The 19,586-nt window shown below is 39.9% G+C and overlaps 1 protein-coding gene across 6 annotated transcripts in view; it reads left to right on the top strand.

Moving 5' to 3' along the window:
* ARHGEF3 (Rho guanine nucleotide exchange factor 3) overlaps window positions 1-19,586 on the top strand; it is a 135,836-nt gene that overhangs the window by 95,174 nt on the left and 21,076 nt on the right. Inside the window, exon 1 of one of the 6 annotated variants that reach the window (XM_075762022.1) lies at window positions 6,331-6,603. The exons of 4 other annotated variants lie outside the window; for them this stretch is intronic. In XM_075762022.1, coding sequence (XP_075618137.1) covers window positions 6,508-6,603 — 96 coding nt within the window. In that variant the 5' untranslated portion in view covers window positions 6,331-6,507. Of the gene's footprint in view, window positions 1-6,330; window positions 6,604-19,586 lie in introns of those variants that run through there. One more of the 6 variants, XM_010313639.2, reaches the window with a different exon arrangement.

Below are 19,586 nucleotides of genomic sequence, written 5' to 3'. Positions count from 1 at the left end.
TCATGAAAGGAGGGCTTGTCTCAGTGCAAATGCAGTTGTTAGAGGGTGTCCTTTAACTGCACAGTACTCTCTGTGGTAATCAAAAGTTACATCAATTTAGCAAAAGGAAAACAGACAAACAAAACAACTTGGCAGATTGTTTCATCAGTTTGTCTCCCAGTGCAGAATTGTTCCACAAGCTACATTTATGTGAAGAAACTTCAACAACGTATGCAAGTCTATCTTTGAAAGCCTGCAGACTGCTTTACGAGCTGACTGTGTTGATACAATAAAACATTCATGATGATTTGTATGAGAATCATGTCTCTCCATCAGTTCAACATGAATGTACTTCAGTGTAATGGTGGTATTTTGAAATAAGCATCATTCGCAGTGGAAGACAATGGAGAGTTCTGCTATTTATGAATTGTATCTAACAAAACTTAGGGGAATAGTTCAGGGCTTCTTGGCTGCAAATCCCAAAGCACAGCCCATGGTAACAGTGAGGAAATGTAACTTTCTCCTTCTCTTGTTTCTCCATAAGCTGTACAAATAAGGGTCACATGAAAGATAGTCTTCAAATGGAGAATTTAGACAGAATAGAAATTTGGGGTTCAGGCTTGTAATGTCAGATGTTCCCCAGAGATGTGTATCTTTGTTCTGCACTGATGTTTCCAGGATTAGGACTCTACCTGGAAAAATGACAGCTGTGGTTTTTGAGAGAACATTTTTAATGGTGATCATTTATCCTATGATCATATTTTTATTGGACTTTCTCAGCACCAATGTGTTTAATCAAATGGTCTCTAATATTTATTAGCTAGTAAATTGTAACTTTGATTACCATGTGTGCAATCCATATTTGCAATGAGGAAGCTGCAGTTTCAAGAACAGCTGTGTAACTGCCTGATAAATACCCTTTAACTAGCAATTTATATGCCTTCTAACTCTCACTCATCATTGTCAGTGTTTGTGCATTCCAGCTTCCAAGCAGGTTCAAATTTACAATGTTTGGTTGAAATGACTGCCTCAAAAGTTTTCTTTTGGTTGTTGGCATGTGTTTTTGGTTTTGGTGTTAGGTGTTTGTTTTGGTTTGGTTTTTCTGAAAGGAAACCTTCCTAATGATTGCCCTGAAGAGGATATTGGAGTATGTTGAAGAGAGACTTCAGAGATACTCAGTAAGTGCAGAAATGTGTGTGTATGTGCAGCATTAGCTTGGCTAACTTTCACTGGTCATTTCAGAATAGTAGGAATAATAGCTTTTTTTGGAATGTTTTTGGTGAAATTGAACCTTTCCAAGGCAGTGACTTCTGATTTGTTGGGGGTTTTTTTTGTGTGAACCCACATACATAGGATGGGTGCATATATGAGATAAGCATACTCTCAGAATATTCCACAAAGCGCAAACTACTGAGACTTTTTTTTCCTCCCCTTGAAATGTGTATGCAATATTTCTACTTAATTTCAGGTTTTCATGGTGGGTAAAATTTCGAGAAACATCATATGCCAAGTACTCTTTGCACACTTAGCCAAAATTGTATAGGAGATTCTGGTGCTCTGCGACACACTTTAAATCTTTTATTTCCTCCATAAGCCTGGAATAATTTAGCTAGACAGCAGAGCTACTCTACTCAGGATAACTTGGAGACTACTGGATAATTTGATATTCTTACAGCAATTAATCTGTTTCGAAAACAAAGCAATGGACTGTTTATTGTTCTTAATGTAACTTCTTTAAAATCAGCTGGGAATTATAGCATATCTAAAGATGATGGTGATAACATAGTTAATTTTGGGTGTGGGGTTTCTTGGTGTTTTGTTTTGTTTTTTTTTTAAAGCATTACACCTTTTCTTAAATTCTTGTCTTGTTACTGGACACTTGTCACATAGATACCTTCTTGATGAAATATATGCCTATGTGCATATGTATATTTCTAAGTCATCAGAATGGACAGAAGAAATGGAAAAGCTCCCATAAATATGAATAACAGGAGAAATACAGTTAGTGTTTTTCTTTTAGCTTTGCTAGTTGTAATTAAGAAAATAAGAAATTAGACTGAATTGTTGCAACTCAGGCTGGGCTGCCTAGGCATCACAGTCAAACACAGACCAAAACCAAGCCAAGGGCTGGTTTACATTGGGTGAGGGAAGAAAAGCAGAGGCAGGTGGGCAGACATTCAGAGTCTTTTACTTCTTGGCATACCAATATTTTACCAAAATTAAGTGCATTTATCTATTTTTTTTTTTTAACAGCTCGGCAAAACAGATTTTGACTTTTAATAGGGAGAGCAGTCACATTAGTATATCAGGAGGAAGAAGGTAGTTGAGATCTGGGTGTAGACATCTCAAAATATTTCTGTTTAATCACAGATTCTGCATTTCTGCCCAAAGGCGGTTAAAATGTGTTGGCAAAGATCATGTTAAAACAAAACTTAAAACAACAAAACCACCAACTCAAATCTTTAAACAATCTGTTTGTGGGTTTTCTTCCTTAGGCAGAGTTCAGCTTTAATTGATGATTTTCTGTTCCACTGAACTCCTTAAAGCCCATGACTTCGATGATTGAAGATTCTTCACTCCATTGGGCTTTTCCTTATTTAAATGTTTAGCTTAAATGTTTCAGTTCCTGTTGCTACTGCTTAGCGTAATGGCTTCTTAACTATATTTAGAAGGAAACAGGTTTTTTGTTGTTGTTTTTTATTCTTTTGCCACTGTATTTTGGATCCTTTGAGAAATTTTTAATCCACTGCATTTTAATTTTAAAATTACTCTGATCAAAGATTAGCATTAGATGAAAAGGAATTCTGGCCACATATAAAGATATTTCTAAGGTTCAAGACCTAAAATATTTCAAAGGACTGCCATGCAGGCAGACGCTTTTGCAATAATTATGTCAGTATTAGGTTTTGAATGTGTGGGGAAACCAACCAAAGAGAAACAGTCGCGGAACAACTCTGTCAGTGATTTTCAGTCCTGAACCAGGTCAATGGTCGTAGGCACTTTTCTTGAGCAAAGGTTTTCCAGAGTTACTAGATAGTTTACTTCTCCCTGACAGATAAGTAACTGTCAGACTAAATTGTGCCTTTGGCCTAAGTACATTAAAACAAACCCAAACCCACAAAACCTCTGTTCCGGAAATAACAAAACTGATGCACCGGTCTGCTCTGCAATCTAGTCACTAGCATTGTTTTTTCTTAAATATTCGTTTCTTTTTGGAAAGTAGCTTGCAATTGAGATCTAATTTTTATAGTGTTGGTATAGATTTGTAGTCTAAATATAATTTTTTGAATGAGTGGACTCACCGGCTCCAGTCTTAGTGATATCGCAGAAATCTTTTTCTCCAACTATATAACTGGAGTTCACTAGGGAACCACAAGTTTATGAACTTTCAACCACAAGTTTATGAATTGACATTTGGCTTTGCTTGGGCATGCATGCACATGCAACACAATCCAGTGACAACTGACGGGCAGTCACCTTGCGATCTAAATTAATGTGGAAATGAAATGTAAATGTCAATCCGTACTGACTAAGTTTGCAAGATCTTTCAGAATGGACTCCCATTAAATACTCAAAGTGGTGTATTTGATGTGCAATGCAGAAGGGACTCAATACCATGAATAAACTGACATGGTTTTGATTATGAATGTGCATAGCATTCTGCAGACAAATTCAGTTTTCTGGAAGAGGGAATTGTTTAAAATTGTGTACCATTTGTGTTATTCCATCAGATAATATGATACTTATAAAGTTAGGTGCTATTCATCAGTGAACTTTGCATCTAAATTTCAGTTCTAAAACCATATTGACACTCTTCTGGTAGACAAGCATCCAAAGAGTCTAATGAATCTTCTTTTAGATGTTCATGGAAGTCTATCTTGTAGGTGTAAGATGCTCTAAAACTTATTGACATGAAGGTCGTGAGAATTGTATTCTTAAGATTCTTCTCTTGTTTCTCAAGAATGCTTAGTCAAGCTGAAGTGCACTGGGCTGTTTAATGGAGGAATGACAGAATCCCTCCCTTGGCATATTTTTTTACATGTATAAACTGAAGTTCATTATTTCAGTCTCCAAACCAGTACGCTGTTGTCCTGTGTGAAGCGCTCTTTATGCTATGAAGCATGTTACAGGATTAGAATGCTTTGAGGACAAGCCCTGAAGACATTTTGTCTGATTTAAATGAAGGTGATTTTTAAAATGGTGTTAGCATTCACAGTCATAAACAAACATACACAGATGGTATTTGAAATCAAGGCTTCTTGGGTTTAAATGGTTACACAGCAGCTGCAGCGTTCTCAGGAGGTTCTTGACCATTTTGTACATCCTGTGTGTATTGGTGTTTTGATGTGCTTGAAATGTGAGGAGAAACCATTTAACATTATCAGCTTGTGCTCAGACATATATCTTCTGAGCATCACACTGAAGACAAGCGTTCATGTGAATGAAATAATTGTTTGTAGCTTTAGAAATCCTCAGGTAAGACAGGTACATTCTTTTCAAATTTTTTTGAAATGTGGAAAGCAAGAGGGCTGCAGTAAAGATTGATCTAGCCTAGCATCAAATCTCTAATGGTAGCCAGCAGTAGATGTTTAGGGAAGAGTACAAACCAGAAATAGCCTGTGATGTTTCCCCAAAATACTGTCCCAGTAGCCAAGAACTTGTGTTCGAGCAGCTTTCTTAGCAGCAGCATCTTGTGATAAATACTTCCACTGTATCTAACACAAAATGGTACATAATGTGTAGAAGTAGCTCCTTTTTCTTTGCTCTGAACCTGCCACCATCCGGTTTAATCTGATGCACTTTTTTTTTTTTTTTTTTTTTGCTTCTAGTTGAATGCAGTGAAAAATCATTCCTTAATTGCTTTCTCTGTCACTCATGGTTTGTAGTTCTTTCACACCCTGCTCTGAGTTCTCTCTTTTCTTCTCTGAAACGTCCTGTCTGCTTAACTGTTCTCTACATGAAAGCTGCTTGATGCCTCTTGGCAACACTTTTGCTTTCAGTGAACCTTGTCCCATCCTACTGTGATGGAGATGAGGAGAGTGAGACTGCACATAACACTCAAAATGTTCAAATGTCACATTTTCTTCTAGAATAATTGAACAACTAGAATCACTGATAATTTTGTTCTAGCTGTTATGCAGGAATTGGGAGATTGGTGGGGTTTATTGTTTTGTGAGCAGACTACTACAAAAAAGAGAGAGAAATCAGCATAACAGGCAGCAGGATACTATCTCTGGCTCTGCTGTGGTTGCTCCTGAAGAGGCCTAGGAGGATCAATGTGAGAGACATTGTGTTTGCGATATCGGTGAAGTCAAAGGAAAGTGTCCAAATGAGGACTATGTCTGCCATTTGACTGAGCTTGTTCTAAAGACATCATTATCTGATTAACAATCTTTAGGAAAATAAATGCTTGTAAAGCAACATCCATCATACAATCTGCCTTTAAAAACAGTTAATTCTTTCAAACTCTGTGAAGTTATTCTTGGTTGTGCCACTTCCCTTTGGCTGAAAATATCCTTCCCTTCCCTCCTCCCCCTGTCCAGCTTCCTCCTCAGTTTCCTTTTCCTTGTCTCCCATCTACTCTTTTTGTCAGACTGATCCCGTATTGCAGACAGGGCCCCTAACACTTCCTCTCTCTTCTCAGGAAATTTTCACTACCTTTGTCCGAAGGTAGACATCAAACAGAATTTCCCTGGCCGGACAGACACTGAAATACCCTGTGAGATATGTTAGGCAAAGGTATTTTTCCACTTTCTCAGCTTGTTACAATGAGGGGTGCGGGCAGGGGAGCTCTTTGACTAAACAATGGTAACAAGAGTGGAACTTGGAAAACAGAAGAAACAAACTCCTGCTTGCCAGACAGGAAAAGGCAACAATACGGGTGAACAAAAAAAGAAAAAAAAAAAAGAGCTGTATGTTGTGGCAGCATAACATGATGCGGTATTCCTTCCCTAAGCAGCAGGAGCATTGCACCCAGACTGGCCGTAGCACTGCAGTCCGTAGGTGGGACGTGCCTGCTGGTCCGTCTGGGGCCGCTGTCCGCTGCGGGAAGCCCCGCGCTTCTGCGGGATACGGAGCTGCCTGGAAAGCCCGACAGTAACCGAATGGCAGCGACCCTGTGAGAAGCAAACGAGCGCCGGCTTAAATTTTCCGTTTGTGGTACCTGTTGCTAATGCAGCGTGGACAGTAGGGGGGTAAAAGCCGCAGCAGAGGAGCCACGCTGCCCGGCCCACGGGCAGAGCGTGGGTGAGTTCCGCGGGTGTCTGGAACTCCGCAGCCCCGCGCGCCTCCGGTGCCCGCCCCGCCCCGGGCCGGCTCGGGCGGAGCCAGCACGGCACGGCTGGGGCTCGGCGCCTCGGCCCCTCCTGCCGCCTTGGGGCGCAGGAGCTCTGCAGGTCGTGCGCTCCCGAGCCTAAGGCAGGACGTCTCCGTTACAGAGCTGCCGAGTGCCGGGGAGGCTTTGTCTTCACGTTTTGTGCTCGGAGGGAACCAGCTGTGACCCCCGAAACCGTCGCTCCTGCAGCCACGATGGTGGCCAAGGATTATCCTTTTTACATGTCCGTCAAGAGGGCAAATTGTGCCTTGGAAGTGCAGACGGTGACCAGCCCAGCTAAAGAGACGGAGGTACTTAATCTGCTGGTGATACGGTTGCAGTTTTTTCTGTGTAGTGTGATCTGTATTGCCTTGGGGAAAAGTCAGTGTGCTTTTAAAATAGGCTGCTCTGTATAGATGCCTGCTTGGTTTAGGCATCCTTTACTGCCATCTGTAGATGTTGAACTTTCCTTTGGAATAAGGCAAGGAACAAAGAATCCAGGTTTTTGTCATCTATCACTTTAGGGAATTAAAATTAATCTTTTAAGTAGCTAACTGAGAAATAACCTGGTTTAGATATGTAGTTTAGAGTAATTTCTATGTATTTTATTCTAGTGCTAACCATCACTTACAGATTGTTTAACTTGTGCAGGAGCTGGGAGGGAATCTGGAAAACCGTGTCTTAGTGTTATCTTTTTGTCATTAGTAATACACCAAGAAATTAATTGATAATACAGTTAACTGAAAACTCTGCCCTATCAGCAGGTTGACTATTCTGTTTCTTAAAAGCATGAAATCCTTTCCAGTGACATTAAAAATCTTATTAACCTGAATTCAACATACTTATTTGCAAAATTCTCACAAATGGTTGAACAAATGTTTGTGAAAGACTTAAATATTTGATACTTTAGGTAAATGTTGCTTTATGTGCTTGTTTGGAAAGAAAACAATGATCTTAAGGATTTTGTCTAGCTGTGCTGGAGGAAGAATAAAATTTCTCCCTGGAAGTTTTTATCACTTAAATATATAGCTTCTTCATTGCTCTCATTTGCTGAGTAACTTGAAGACAACTTACTAAATTGGGTGCATTTAATACAATCACATCAAAGATTATCTCAAGCAGTTGACTTTACCTAAAGTAAATGTAACATAAGCTAAATGACCCTGTTTAATCATGATGCTTAAGCTAAGAACTAATAAGAACATGCTGCACTCTTGCTTTTTGTTGTACTTTTACATAAAGGAATTTAATTATTGCAGTTAGTTGGAAAAAAAATCCATTTTCATTGTGTTTTTGAAAAGTAAAACCCTGAGTGTGTGCGTGTACATATGTATCTCTCTAAAACATGAGCTGTTAAGTGCCAAATGGTTCTCTTAAGGGTACTCATTTTACTAACTATAATAAAGAAATATGTGTTTAGCCTTCACTACATGAAAGTTTTTTTAGTGAATGAATAGAATTGTCAAATCTGAAGGGTTGGAGTGTTGCACTCTTACGGTTAGGAAGGGCAGCTTAATTATAGTCAAATTTCAAAGAAAAAGTTGCAGTGAAAGCTTAGAGCATGAGGAAGTATCTAATAACAGATGTGATCAATCAAAATTACAATGTGCAAACAGTTGTTTTGAATTTATAATCTTTCAGTTTGTGTCTTACATGAACAAGAGAATGCACCTTATGCTTTCAGGCTGTTTTCTGAGATTATGATGGACTTGCAGCATTCTGAAAAATAAACTTTTAAATGTTTTCCTGTTTGTCTTAGATGGGTATGAAAAAGACCACCTGACACTCCAAAGATTTGGTTAAGGAAGCAGGAATAAAAACTGCTATTTGGGAAAGGCACTATAAGGATAGATGTATGCAGCCTGTTTCTTTGAAGTTTGTTAGTTTTGGGGGGAAATCGGCGATTCTTTTCAAGCTCTAATGTGTAGCTGTTCTTCCACCCCTTGGTATTTACAAGTCTAGATAAAGCTATTGGGCGCCTTCTACCACAATTTTGTGTCACTACAGCAGAAAGCTAGCCTGCTGTGTGTGGGTTATGAATTTCTGGCTTTGAAAATCTGAGTTTCATTTTAATAATTAACGTGAAGTTGGTTGATTTATTTAATAACCTAACTTGTACATAAACGTTGATATGTGTGGAACAGAACAGATTTTCTGCTACGTAGATACTGTCTTTTGGTTTTAAATCAGAACTCATGGTTATAAAATAGTTCCTCTGATTTTATTAAACAATAATCTTTTAATGTTTTGAACAAATACAAAATATAGTCTGGAAAATCAAGTACAATAGTACTTACATGGGATGAAATTCAGCAAAAGTCTTGAGCATATAATGTACTGTTGAAATGTTCCCGAATTTCCAGCTGGAGGTCTCTGGGTAACAAGCTGAAGCGTATGGGCAATAGATTAGTACTTCCTTATTCTTGGGCTCCACTTGAAGCCGTCTGAGCCGCTGGAAAACTAGGAATGTTCTTGAGGAACAAGTCAGTGGCACAAAAGAGAACAGAGGTTTTCTACTCTGCAGTTCTTTTGTTAAGCCACACCAGCTTCCTTGGTATAAACTCCATAGAAGTAGCACAGTCATGAAACAATGACAAATAAAATCTCCAGTGCATGTGAACAGTAGAAATCTGGATTCTAGGAAAAGGCTAGTGTACTTCTAGTCAAAGTACAATTATTATAGTTCTTTCTATATGCAGTTTAAGGGCAACAAAACACTGCAATGCCTGAGGAATAGAGGAAATACTATAAGGCTTTTACATACATTATTGCATATCCCACGTAAAATACTGTAGTACAAGTCTGGGCATACAGAGGTGTTGGGGGTCTTTCCAGCTTTTTTGTAATACAAAAATAGAGACAGTTAGTAAAACTTGAAATTTGCTTGCTTTAAGATATAAAAAGCCCCACATGTTTTCCAATGATGCATACCATTTTCTCTGTTTCACTAGTTAAAGTAACTCCCTTATCACCCTCTCTAAAGGAAACAAAGTGAAGCACAGCCAGTGAATGCGCAGCAGATAAGAAAGAGCTCGCACAATCACAGATTGACGTTTAAAGGTCTGAACGTAAAGTCGTGGGAAGGAAGACGGGAATTCCTCAGACTAAGGATGTTCTGTTCAGCTGTACAGGATCTAGTACAGTGCCTGGGTTTAGGCTCTGAAAACTGCAACGGTGGCATAGAATTCCTTTGTGTCTCCACTGTTATACGTCTGCTTACATCTGTTACGCTGCAGAAATCATAGACGTAGGAATCGGGCTGTTTGCAATCTGGCTTTTGTTGTCTGCTGATATCCTCACTGGTTTGATGTGCAGGAGGTCTAGGCTGCCTCGTGCTCTATTTAATTCGGCATGGGGAGTGCAGGAAAACTAACCTGAAGGGTAACCCACAGACCTCTGGGCTATGGCACATCATGCACACGAGAACCAGGCATAGAGCCAGAGGGAGAGTGGCCAAAAGATTGAGATAAACTGCAAGTCCCAAATTTTCTTTGATCTTCATAAATGTATGTATTTCATTTTTAATGAAGTATTAGCAAGCTGCAGTTTTGATATATTTCAGATAAGTTCATGTGCAGTGTAACTGCAGTGAGCTAAAGGTGGAAACACGTCAAACCCCCGCACTTGGAATTGCTGATCTGTTCTGCTTAATGGCAATTTGAAACAAAGAGCTTGCCTTTATTTTTCCATTCAGTAACTCACCGTATGATGTCTGCTTGTTAATTGGCAGTCCAATTTCATCTCTAGTTTGTTCCAGAATGGAAAAGGTCGGTCTTAGGTAGTCTGTACAAGCAGCTTCTAATGAGAGGAAATGCAGAATTTAATCAACTCTGCATTAGTTGTCTGGGGTTTTCAGAGTTTCTGTTACTTGTGTTAATTCACCTCAGTGTGAGGTTTTTCTGTTAATTTGCCTTCATTTCCTAACTGCTGATAGACATATTGATTTCTGGATATTGCAGACGAATGATCAGTCAAGATGGCTGGATGCAACTTGTTCTTATGCTGCTGACACTTCAGTGGTTCTGTCTTACAAATGAAATCCGAGTTCTTAAGAATGGTGACTAATGAGGGCAGCAAGGAGCCAATCTTTGATGAACACATGATGTGATAGTTTTTTCAAACTTCAGCTGATTTTCTTCGACTGAGAATACTTCACCACTTCTCTATATGGCTTTTCATTGTACCCTGACTATCATTGCAGGTCCTCTTCTTTATAACACTGTGATTAAAACAAAAGGTCTCTGAATTTTGCTTTATTTGCTTACTGGTTTTGCAGAGACTGGCAAACAAACCTCCTCCGGCTCCCATCAGAGAGCACAGGTGGTGGATGTAATCTTGCGCGTTTGAAAGAAAGTTGTATCCCTGATACACACAATTTATTGGCTGACCAAGATTACCTTTGTGCAACACTGAACTATACTTAGAACTGCTTTGGAGTCACCTATCTTGTTTTTCTTGACCATCAGCCTCAGCTCTAGAAAAGTGAATGTTCTGGAATTTCCCAATAGGAATATTTCTAAGATACTATGAAGCAAAGACAAATTCTCTGCTGTTTCAAGTATTAAAAAAAATAGTCCTTATTAGTATGAGTAACAATTGAGAATATTGTTCCAGTTTTTGATTTGCTTCTTTCTGAAGGTGCAAAAATCCTGAGATGCCTGGCTTAATTTATTTTTAGGTTAAGTGTTTTCTGTATTAAGAGACTCTCTTGTAACATGGGTTGTTTTTTCTATTTTAACCTTTTTTGTTTATTTTGTTTTTTTTTTATCCTGCTGAAGGTTAAATACTGATAACATCCTGTGGAACAGAGCTTGAATTGGTGTGGTTTTTTTTTTATTAAACTCCAAGTTTTGGGGGCATTTATTGGAACTGTTTAATCTTAGGCCAATTTAACTAGTAGCAGACTAATAAAAATAATAATGTTGGGCTTCCTGCCATGACAAATGTTGACTTACCCTTATAAAGTTGACTAAAAACGAATAACCTTTAAAGTATAGGAGTATGGAAATTTAGCCAGTTACATGAAGTCTGAAACAGAGTGGTTCTGTTTTAGTTTGCTGGCACTGCTTGTGAATTATGTTTGAAACAAAGGTTACTGTACTGTTTCAATTTATAGTGCCTTTCATTTATTACACTGTTAACTCCTTTGAGACTAATTTAAGTTAAAACATTTTGCACTAACGAATGCTCCCACAGCACAGAATGAATGCTTTGGATATCTGTTTGTCTTGGTTCACAAATAGAAAGTATATCAAAAAGAGGGGGGGGAAACCAACCATATTTTTTATAAAATGTCAAGAGAGTTGGCAACCCCAAATCCAGAACTACTACAGTAAATAATTATCTTAGAACTTGTTGAATTCCACTAAATTAGGATGTTTCTAACAAGCATTGCCAATTTCAGTGGTTTTGTATGTGGATTGAGAGAAGGTTAGTTTGCCTTTGAAAGTAAACAGGGTAAATCCTAATATTCTAAAATGCTAATTTTACCATACCAGTTTTCACATAGCACTTATTTTCTGGGCTGTCTTAAAAATCTCTGTCTTTTGTTGAGTTTGTTTTTAAATAAAATCAGAAAAATCAACACAATGCAGTCACAGTAGAGCTGCATGTGGGCTGAAGACACAAGTATAATGACCCCTCGGGGAAATATTTTCCCTTGTTTGTCAAACTCTGCACCAGTTCTCTGACATGGAGACTGTTGTTGAATTTGCTGATAAGAGAGTCAGGTGGAAAAACAATCATACCAGCAGCGAACATACGTTTACCGTTCACTGGGAGGAAATCAGTGGCTAAGCCCATCAGGAGCATAGAGTGAAAGAATTTTGATGTGAGATACTGAGGCAAATGAAGACCTTTTATATGGCACCTTGACTACTACTCTGTGCTCTTCAGTATGTGTTATCCAGGTCATTGCTTCTGCTGTTCTGTGGGCAATGTAAAGAGAACCTGGCCTAGTTCTTTTTTGTTTCCTTTCTGTTTGTTAGAAAATTAAAACCAGTCTTTTGCTAGAGTAATTTATCCATCAAAGTGTGATAATTAAGCTGTGGGTGGCCTTGTTGAATGAAAATATATAGAAAACTAATCAATATTATTAAATGGATTTAACTCACTCTGATACTCTGCTTTAAACTTTCGGAAAATTCCATTCTTTACATGTACTAGTGTCCTAGTTTCAGCTGGGATGGAATTAATTCTCTTTCTAGTAGCTGGTACAGTGCTGTGTTTTGAATTTAGTATGAGAATAATGTTGATAACACACTGATGTTTTTAGTTGTTGCTAGGTAGTTGTAGTGCTTACACCAAATCAAGGACTTTTCAGCTTCCCACGCCCTGCCAAGTGCACAAGAAGCTGGGAGAGCACAGCCAGGACAGCTGACCCAGCCTGGCCAAAGGGATATTCCCCACCATACAGCGTCATGCTCCATGTAGAACTGGAGAAGCTAGCTGGGAGGTGGGATCACTGCTCAGAAACAGACTGGGCAACAGTTTGGTTTTGTTTTTTTTTCCTTCCACATATGGTGAACAATTGCATTTGTGCATCACTTGTTTATTTTTGTTGTTGTTGTTGTTGTTCTCATCTTTTGTTATCCTATTAAGCTGTCTTTATCTCAACCCATGAGATTTTTTTTCCATTCTCCTCCCCATGCCCTTGAGGGATAGGGGTGATCGAGTGGCTGTGTGGTGCTTGGTTACCGGCCGGGGTTAAACCACAACAGTCCTTATTGGCAACCAGCGTGGGGCATGAAGGGTTGAGATAAGGACAGATCTGACCAGAGCATGTTAAAACAAATTTTTTTTAATCGTTTGTTATATTAATCATCACTGGTCCGCTGGTCACAACATTGTTTTATTTGTTGTCAGAGTTGTGTTAGGTAACGCCTTACTTGCCATACTTACTGGTTATCAGTGTTTATGTGTGGTTTGTCACCTCTTGGGCATTGGGTTAAGGTTATTGTGCTGTTTGGTGTACTACTGGCTTATGGTATGATAAAATCATTGACAGTCAGACCAGTTTGGTATTAGTATTCAGCAGCAGCTGAATCTGTATTCAGTGGCAGCAGAGTCACAGTAATGGTTTCCTCTCCGTACTTCGGGAGCCAACTGTTGGAAGCTATTAATAATTATGCTTTTTACTTTTTCTCTTCAGAGAGCCAGTATGTGGGGGAGACACCTTTCTTCACCTTCCCCTTCTTCTCCAGGCTATTTATAATAGCTCTCGAGAATGTTGAATATCTTTGGGATGTTCAGACCAGCATGCTTCTGTTGCCAGCTCTCCTGAATGTGGTTAGGTCTTGCTTAGGGTTAAACAACTATTTAAGAGTACTACGCGGAGATCAACCTCTGTGACAGGCACTGCAGCTGAACCAGAGTACCAGCCCATACCAGTATCAGTTGCCCCTATACACAAGAAGAAATGGACACGAAAGTCAACTCATTTAATAAAGAATGACAAAACAGGGCCATCACAAGAACAGGAAGAGGAGACAGAACCAGAGATAACCACCTGATCCCTATCCCTGAGTGAGCTGTGAGATATGTGAAAGGATTTCAGTCATTGATTAGGTGAGCAACTTGTCACCTGTCTGCTCTGATGCTAGGATAGTGGGGCGAACAGCCTGGAATTAGAGGGTAGGGAAGCCAAGCAGCTGGGACCCCTGTCCAGGGAAGGGGTCATTGACAAGACAATTGGAAAAGGGACACAAACCCTCAGCCTCTGGAGGCAACTTCTGTCAAGAGTGAGGGAATGGTATCCCTTCAAAGAAGATGTTATATGTCACCCAGGCAAGTGACTACCATGGGGAGAGGTATCCGGTACCTGAGGGAATTAGCCATGTGGGAGTTGGTTTATCATGACCCAGACAATGTGCAGTTACCCACAGATCCAGATGAAATCAAGCAGAGATGACATGAGGAAGTGGGATGGAAAACCTACCTCGACCCTAGGGGCACAAGTACATGAGTTACAAGTAAAAACAATCTCAAATGGGATTCTTCCAGGAAACTTGCTGCTCCAGTCTCCATGGACAGTTCCCCAGATAGAACAGGAGGGCTGATCTTACTTCTGATCCTATGGAAGGAGCTTCTGATTCGTATTTACGAGAAGTGAGTAACAAGGATGAGATTCAGACCCACGTTTACCACGTGAATCCATTAGTCGGTAATGAATACTATGACCAGGACCAGAGGGGCCCTGCCTCTAGCCAGGTGGAGAAAAGGGACAACTGGGTTTACTGGACTGTGTGGATCTGATGGTCTGGCACATCAGACCCCCAGGAGTATAAGGCTCTAGTAGACACCGGTGCACAGCATACCCTAATGCCATCGAGCTGCAAAGGGTCAGAATCCATCTGTGCTTCTAGAGTGATGAAGGGATCCCAACAGTTTACAGTATGGGAAGCTGAAGTAAGCCTAACTGGGAAAAGCACACTATTATGACTAGCCCAGAAGCTCCGTGCATACTTGGCAATAGACTACCTCAGGAGGAGGATATTTCAAGGACCCAGAAGGGTACAGGTGGGCTTTTGGCATAGTTGCCTCGGAGTCAGAGGAAATTAAACAGCTATCTACTTTGCCCAGTCTCTTGGAGGACCCTTCTGTTGTGGGGTTGCTGAGGGCTGAAGAACAACAGGTGCCAATCACTACCACAGTGGTGCACTGGCAGCAATATCGCACCAACCAAGACTCTCTGATTCCCATATATAAGCTGATTTGTTGACTGGAGAGCCAAGGTGTGATCAGCAGAACCCAGCAGTCCCATACAGCTTGGTGTGAAAATCTTATGGAGAGTGAAGACTTGACAGCAGACTATTGTGGCCTGAATGAAGCCATGCTGCAGATGAGTGCTGCCGTGCTGGGCATGCTGAAACTTCAGTGTGAACTGGAGTCAAAGGCAACCAAGTGGTATGGCACAATTGATATCGTGAATGTGTTTTTCTCCATCCTTTTGGCAGCAGAGTGCAGGCCGCAGTTTGCTTTCACTTGGAGGGGTGTCCAGTACACCTGGAATCAACTGTTCCAGAGGTGGAAACACAGCCTTACCATTTGCCATGGACTGATCCAGACTGCACTGGAACAGGGTGAAGCTCCAGAGCACCTGCAATACATTGATGACATCATCATATGGGTCAAAAGGATCTTCTGCTTTAACATGCTTCTGTGGCTGTTGAATGCTTAGCTCGCCCCAGGAGCAGGTGCTGTATGCTGAGATTCAGGCTTTTAAATTGTAATCTGTGTGTATTGGAGCCAAAAATAACGATACAAAAGTTATCTTTTTACCAAGATGATGTTGTTTTGAAATGACCGTATCCGAGAAATTTTAAAAAGCAACACCTCATTCAGTTATGCAAGGCAAAAAGACTTACATTTTACCAAAGAGGGAGTTGGCAGAAGTTACTCAGAACAGTATGGCTTCTTGGTAGCACCTACAGATGAAGCTGCTTGCTGTACACATTTCCCAGCTGTCCAACAGCAGAAGGCTAATTTTTGGAGAGTTATACGTTAAAAGCTAGAGCTTTCCTTTCTTGGCAGTCTAAACCATTATGTTCAAGTTTAATATGTAGAAGATAGTAGAAATACAATTGTCAATATATATAGGATCTACAGAATAAATTACAATGAAGAAGCAATCTAGAGCACTGTGTCCTTCATGCCAAATTAGAAGAAGGGTGAGGCATGGCATCTTTGAAAGTTTTTATCTGATAGTTTCCTGTTTTAAGTCAGTGATAATCAGTGATTATGCCATTGTGATTACTCCAATCTTTCTTCCTATGAATTCCCCAGAAAAGTATATGATAAAAATTCACTCTCTCAGAAGGACATAGTAGTTGTTGGAAACGTCCACTGTATGGTTTGCAGAACCATCCAGATTTTGGACACAGATTTGCTTGTTTTATCAGTTTGTTCACAGTTTCAAGAGTTCTCTTTGAGGCTGCATATATACATGTTATTTCCAGCTTTAATTTTTTGCTCTCTGAATTCAAATGTTACCAAAGTCATCTTGAGTTCAAATATACAGCTCCCTCCAAAAGCCATCTGCTCTTTGTTCTAGCCTAGTCAGGTATTAATTTGACTTCACTTTGACTGTTCAGCCTTTGAAGTTCCTGCACTCACGTTTCCCTCAGCTTTATTTAGCCTTATATCAAATTTAAAGCCCCCTCAGATTAACATTACTTGTTCACATATACCAGCTCCACATTTTGGAAACTCTGCCAAACTGTAGTCTGGATCTTTCGTTTTCTAACTTCCTGTATTGTTTCGTCGAGCCTTTGTGACTCTGAAAATGCAGTCTAATGTTTTGTTTTATTTCAAAGCTCTGAAATTATTTTTTAATACCAATAACAACAACTTTAAAAGCTCAAGCAAAACATTGTAACTCTTGAATTTTTTGTGTCATAACTTGACCCAGTTCCCAGGCTGGACAGGTGATGGTTGTTGCAAGTGGATCTAGCCTCTAAATCCCATCTCTCGATCCCATCTGCTTCGAAGTTCCCTGAACTGGGAGGGGGAGCAGGAGGAGTGTGATGACTTTGGATAACTCTTAAGCTTCCGAGCACACGCAGAGGTACAGACCTGGAATCTGATGTTCATTCTACCTGGACAATATGTCCTTACTGCACAGACACTGGAATCGCACAGTTCTGTGTTCCCATGTGCTTAGATTCATACCTCAAAAGATTTTGTGATTGTGGGGACCCCTGGTTAACTGGAAAACCAGAGATTTTTCAAAGACAAATTAGTAAAATAATGGACACATGTACTAGGAATTCCTAACTGCAAGTGGTTTATTCTTAAAAAATAAAAAAATATTGAAGAGGCTTGGGAAGCAGCATCTGGAATGCAGCTCCGTGATCATATTGGACTAATGTGCAAGTGCAGGTTCTGGTCGGTATCTCTGAGTAAAGCAGAACAGTTCACACACTCTCCTCTTTCCATTTGATCTGTTGGATGTGAAGAACAGAGCCCTTGGTGAGAAAAACAACGATCTGTTTAAAGCTTACTTTTTTATGCACTTGACTGTGGGATTTTTTCCCTGTGCAGATCATTGGCCTCAATAGTTTGTTCAGCTTCTCTGTGGTGCTGGTGTGGAGAGGCAACACTGCCTGAGAATGAGGGTATTGATGAAAGGGGGAGGTAGAAGCAGAATGGATGTAGACCATGCAACAGCAATCCTGTGATCGAGTGTGTAGCAGTTTCAGTATTACTATCTTACAGGTTTAGAATTACTCCGGTAGTGCTGTGTTTCCATTGCACAGTCAAAGCCTTACCTATACTAACTTTATTATTCCACAGGGGAGGGGGTGACTGCTCTTGTTAGAGTTCTCTGAGGAAGATGACACCTGGAACACTAAGGTTTGATGAGTTTTCACTTCCAGCTGGCTATCTTCACCTAACAGACTGTTTCTAATGTGTGGTGAAAATCACATTAGAAGTATTCAGAAAGCTTTCACTGTAATTAAGAAATTCTGAGTAACACGATTTAGTTTCAGTCTTAATTGGTAAAGATGTAAAGTCTTAGACTTCTGAAGTTATAGATTCATTATCTTAAATAAATCTATTGAAGAGAATTCTATAATAATGCTAATCTCTTTTAATAAGATTAAATTCCTAATTTGAACTACATATTTTAGCTGGTTTGAATTCTGATCAGATTTTTCCAGTGTGAGATCAGAATATGATACACTACATGAGGAAGACAAAATGGGATGTTGAGACAGGAGTAGGACCTCTGCAGGCATACCTTCACAACCCATGATCTAACTTCCCTTTGACTACTGGGAGAAGTGCTGACCTCTGGTGGCTTACAACAAGAAGTTCTAGAAGAGCTTAATGTTTTTGGATGGTGGCTGAAACGACTTTGTTCCCCCTGGAACTGTAGGCATCCTTGGCTAGGAGACAGCGCAGGTTTTCAGAGAGCCTTTGGGCTGTCTGACATGAAGAAGAGAAAATCATATTCTGCCCCCCCCCCCCCCCCCCCCCCCCGCTCTTACTCTCCAAGAGAGAGAAGGTAATTTCCATTCTTTCTACTCAGGCTGATTTTCTCCAAGGTTATTTGATGCTGTGCATCAATTTTCACAGCTGCCTGACGTTTATGTGCACAGCAAATTAGGTCCTAGTCTGAGTGCTTAGCCTGCAGGCTTTGAGTTAGTAATTAATAAACTTCAGGTGCAGTAACACACACAGGATTTGGAAGTATTCAAATAAGGATAGACTGACTTGCTGTTCCTTGCTGAGTTTTAAACACTACTCAGGAAGTTTCATTCAAGTTTTTTGCAACACACACAAATGCTGCAGAGATGCAGAAATGCTGCAGAGATGCAGTGAAACACAGATTTACTTCTTTTGTGATTTCATTTGCTGTCATTAGACTCCTCAGAAAATTATCCAAGGGCTTCTGGACTTAGTTTTGTTATAACTTAAGACTGAAAGACTGCAAAATTATGAATAGATCACAGTGTGTGTGGAAAAGGTCTGTAAGACTATGAGGAATATTTAACTTTCAAGCAAGATATGGCTGTGATGTATAGATCAAATTTATGCCTTTTTGCATGAGTTTTGTCTTTTGACCAAAGAACATGAACAGAGCAGCAAAGTTGTAAGATAATAGCAAGGGTACAGCAGTAAAGAAGTAGTCTTTTCTGTTAATCCTAATCCCCCTCTCCCTATCTTCCAGAAAGTCCATACAATCTTGATTTCCAGATTTTGCTGTTGGGGTGTGATATTTATACCTAAGCTATCTTTGCTGCTAAGGTAGAGCTGCTAGCAAAAGCTGTGCTGCTGGCACGGCACTGCCTGACTCTGTCTGGGACTTAGGTCCTTTCACTGCAGTGCAGCACAATTCAAAACAAGCAGGCTCTGCCATGGGATATTACTTGTGCACCAGGACTGGCATTCTGAATAATAATAAAAAAAAAAGAAACAGCTGATGGCTGAGCCATCAGTTAGAGAAGAATTACAGTGGAATCTCAAAGATTTTTCTTCTTTTTTGGGGGGGTGGGGATAGTGATGCTGTAGATAAGTATGCTAGTGGTGCTGCAATGACGTAAAAAAAATACTCCTTGAAAAACCTGTGTCAAAGACATGGTTGCTGAAAGGGAAGGAATATGAATAGCAGTGCAATGGTGAAGATGAGGATGTAACTTGATTTAGGCTGCTAAAATTTTTTAATGCCACATTTCATGTGTGGTAGAATACATTATTTTTGCTAGAGGGTTAAACACTTTGTCCCTCATCTCAGCTGGCATTTATGGATTTCCAGGTCTGCCTGCTGAGAAGTAAATTAAATATGTAGCTG

This window comes from Balearica regulorum, chromosome 10 (assembly GCF_011004875.1).
Source record: "Balearica regulorum gibbericeps isolate bBalReg1 chromosome 10, bBalReg1.pri, whole genome shotgun sequence".
Taxonomy (NCBI): Eukaryota; Metazoa; Chordata; class Aves; order Gruiformes; family Gruidae; genus Balearica; species Balearica regulorum.
This window is presented reverse-complemented; position numbering and strand designations above follow the sequence as displayed.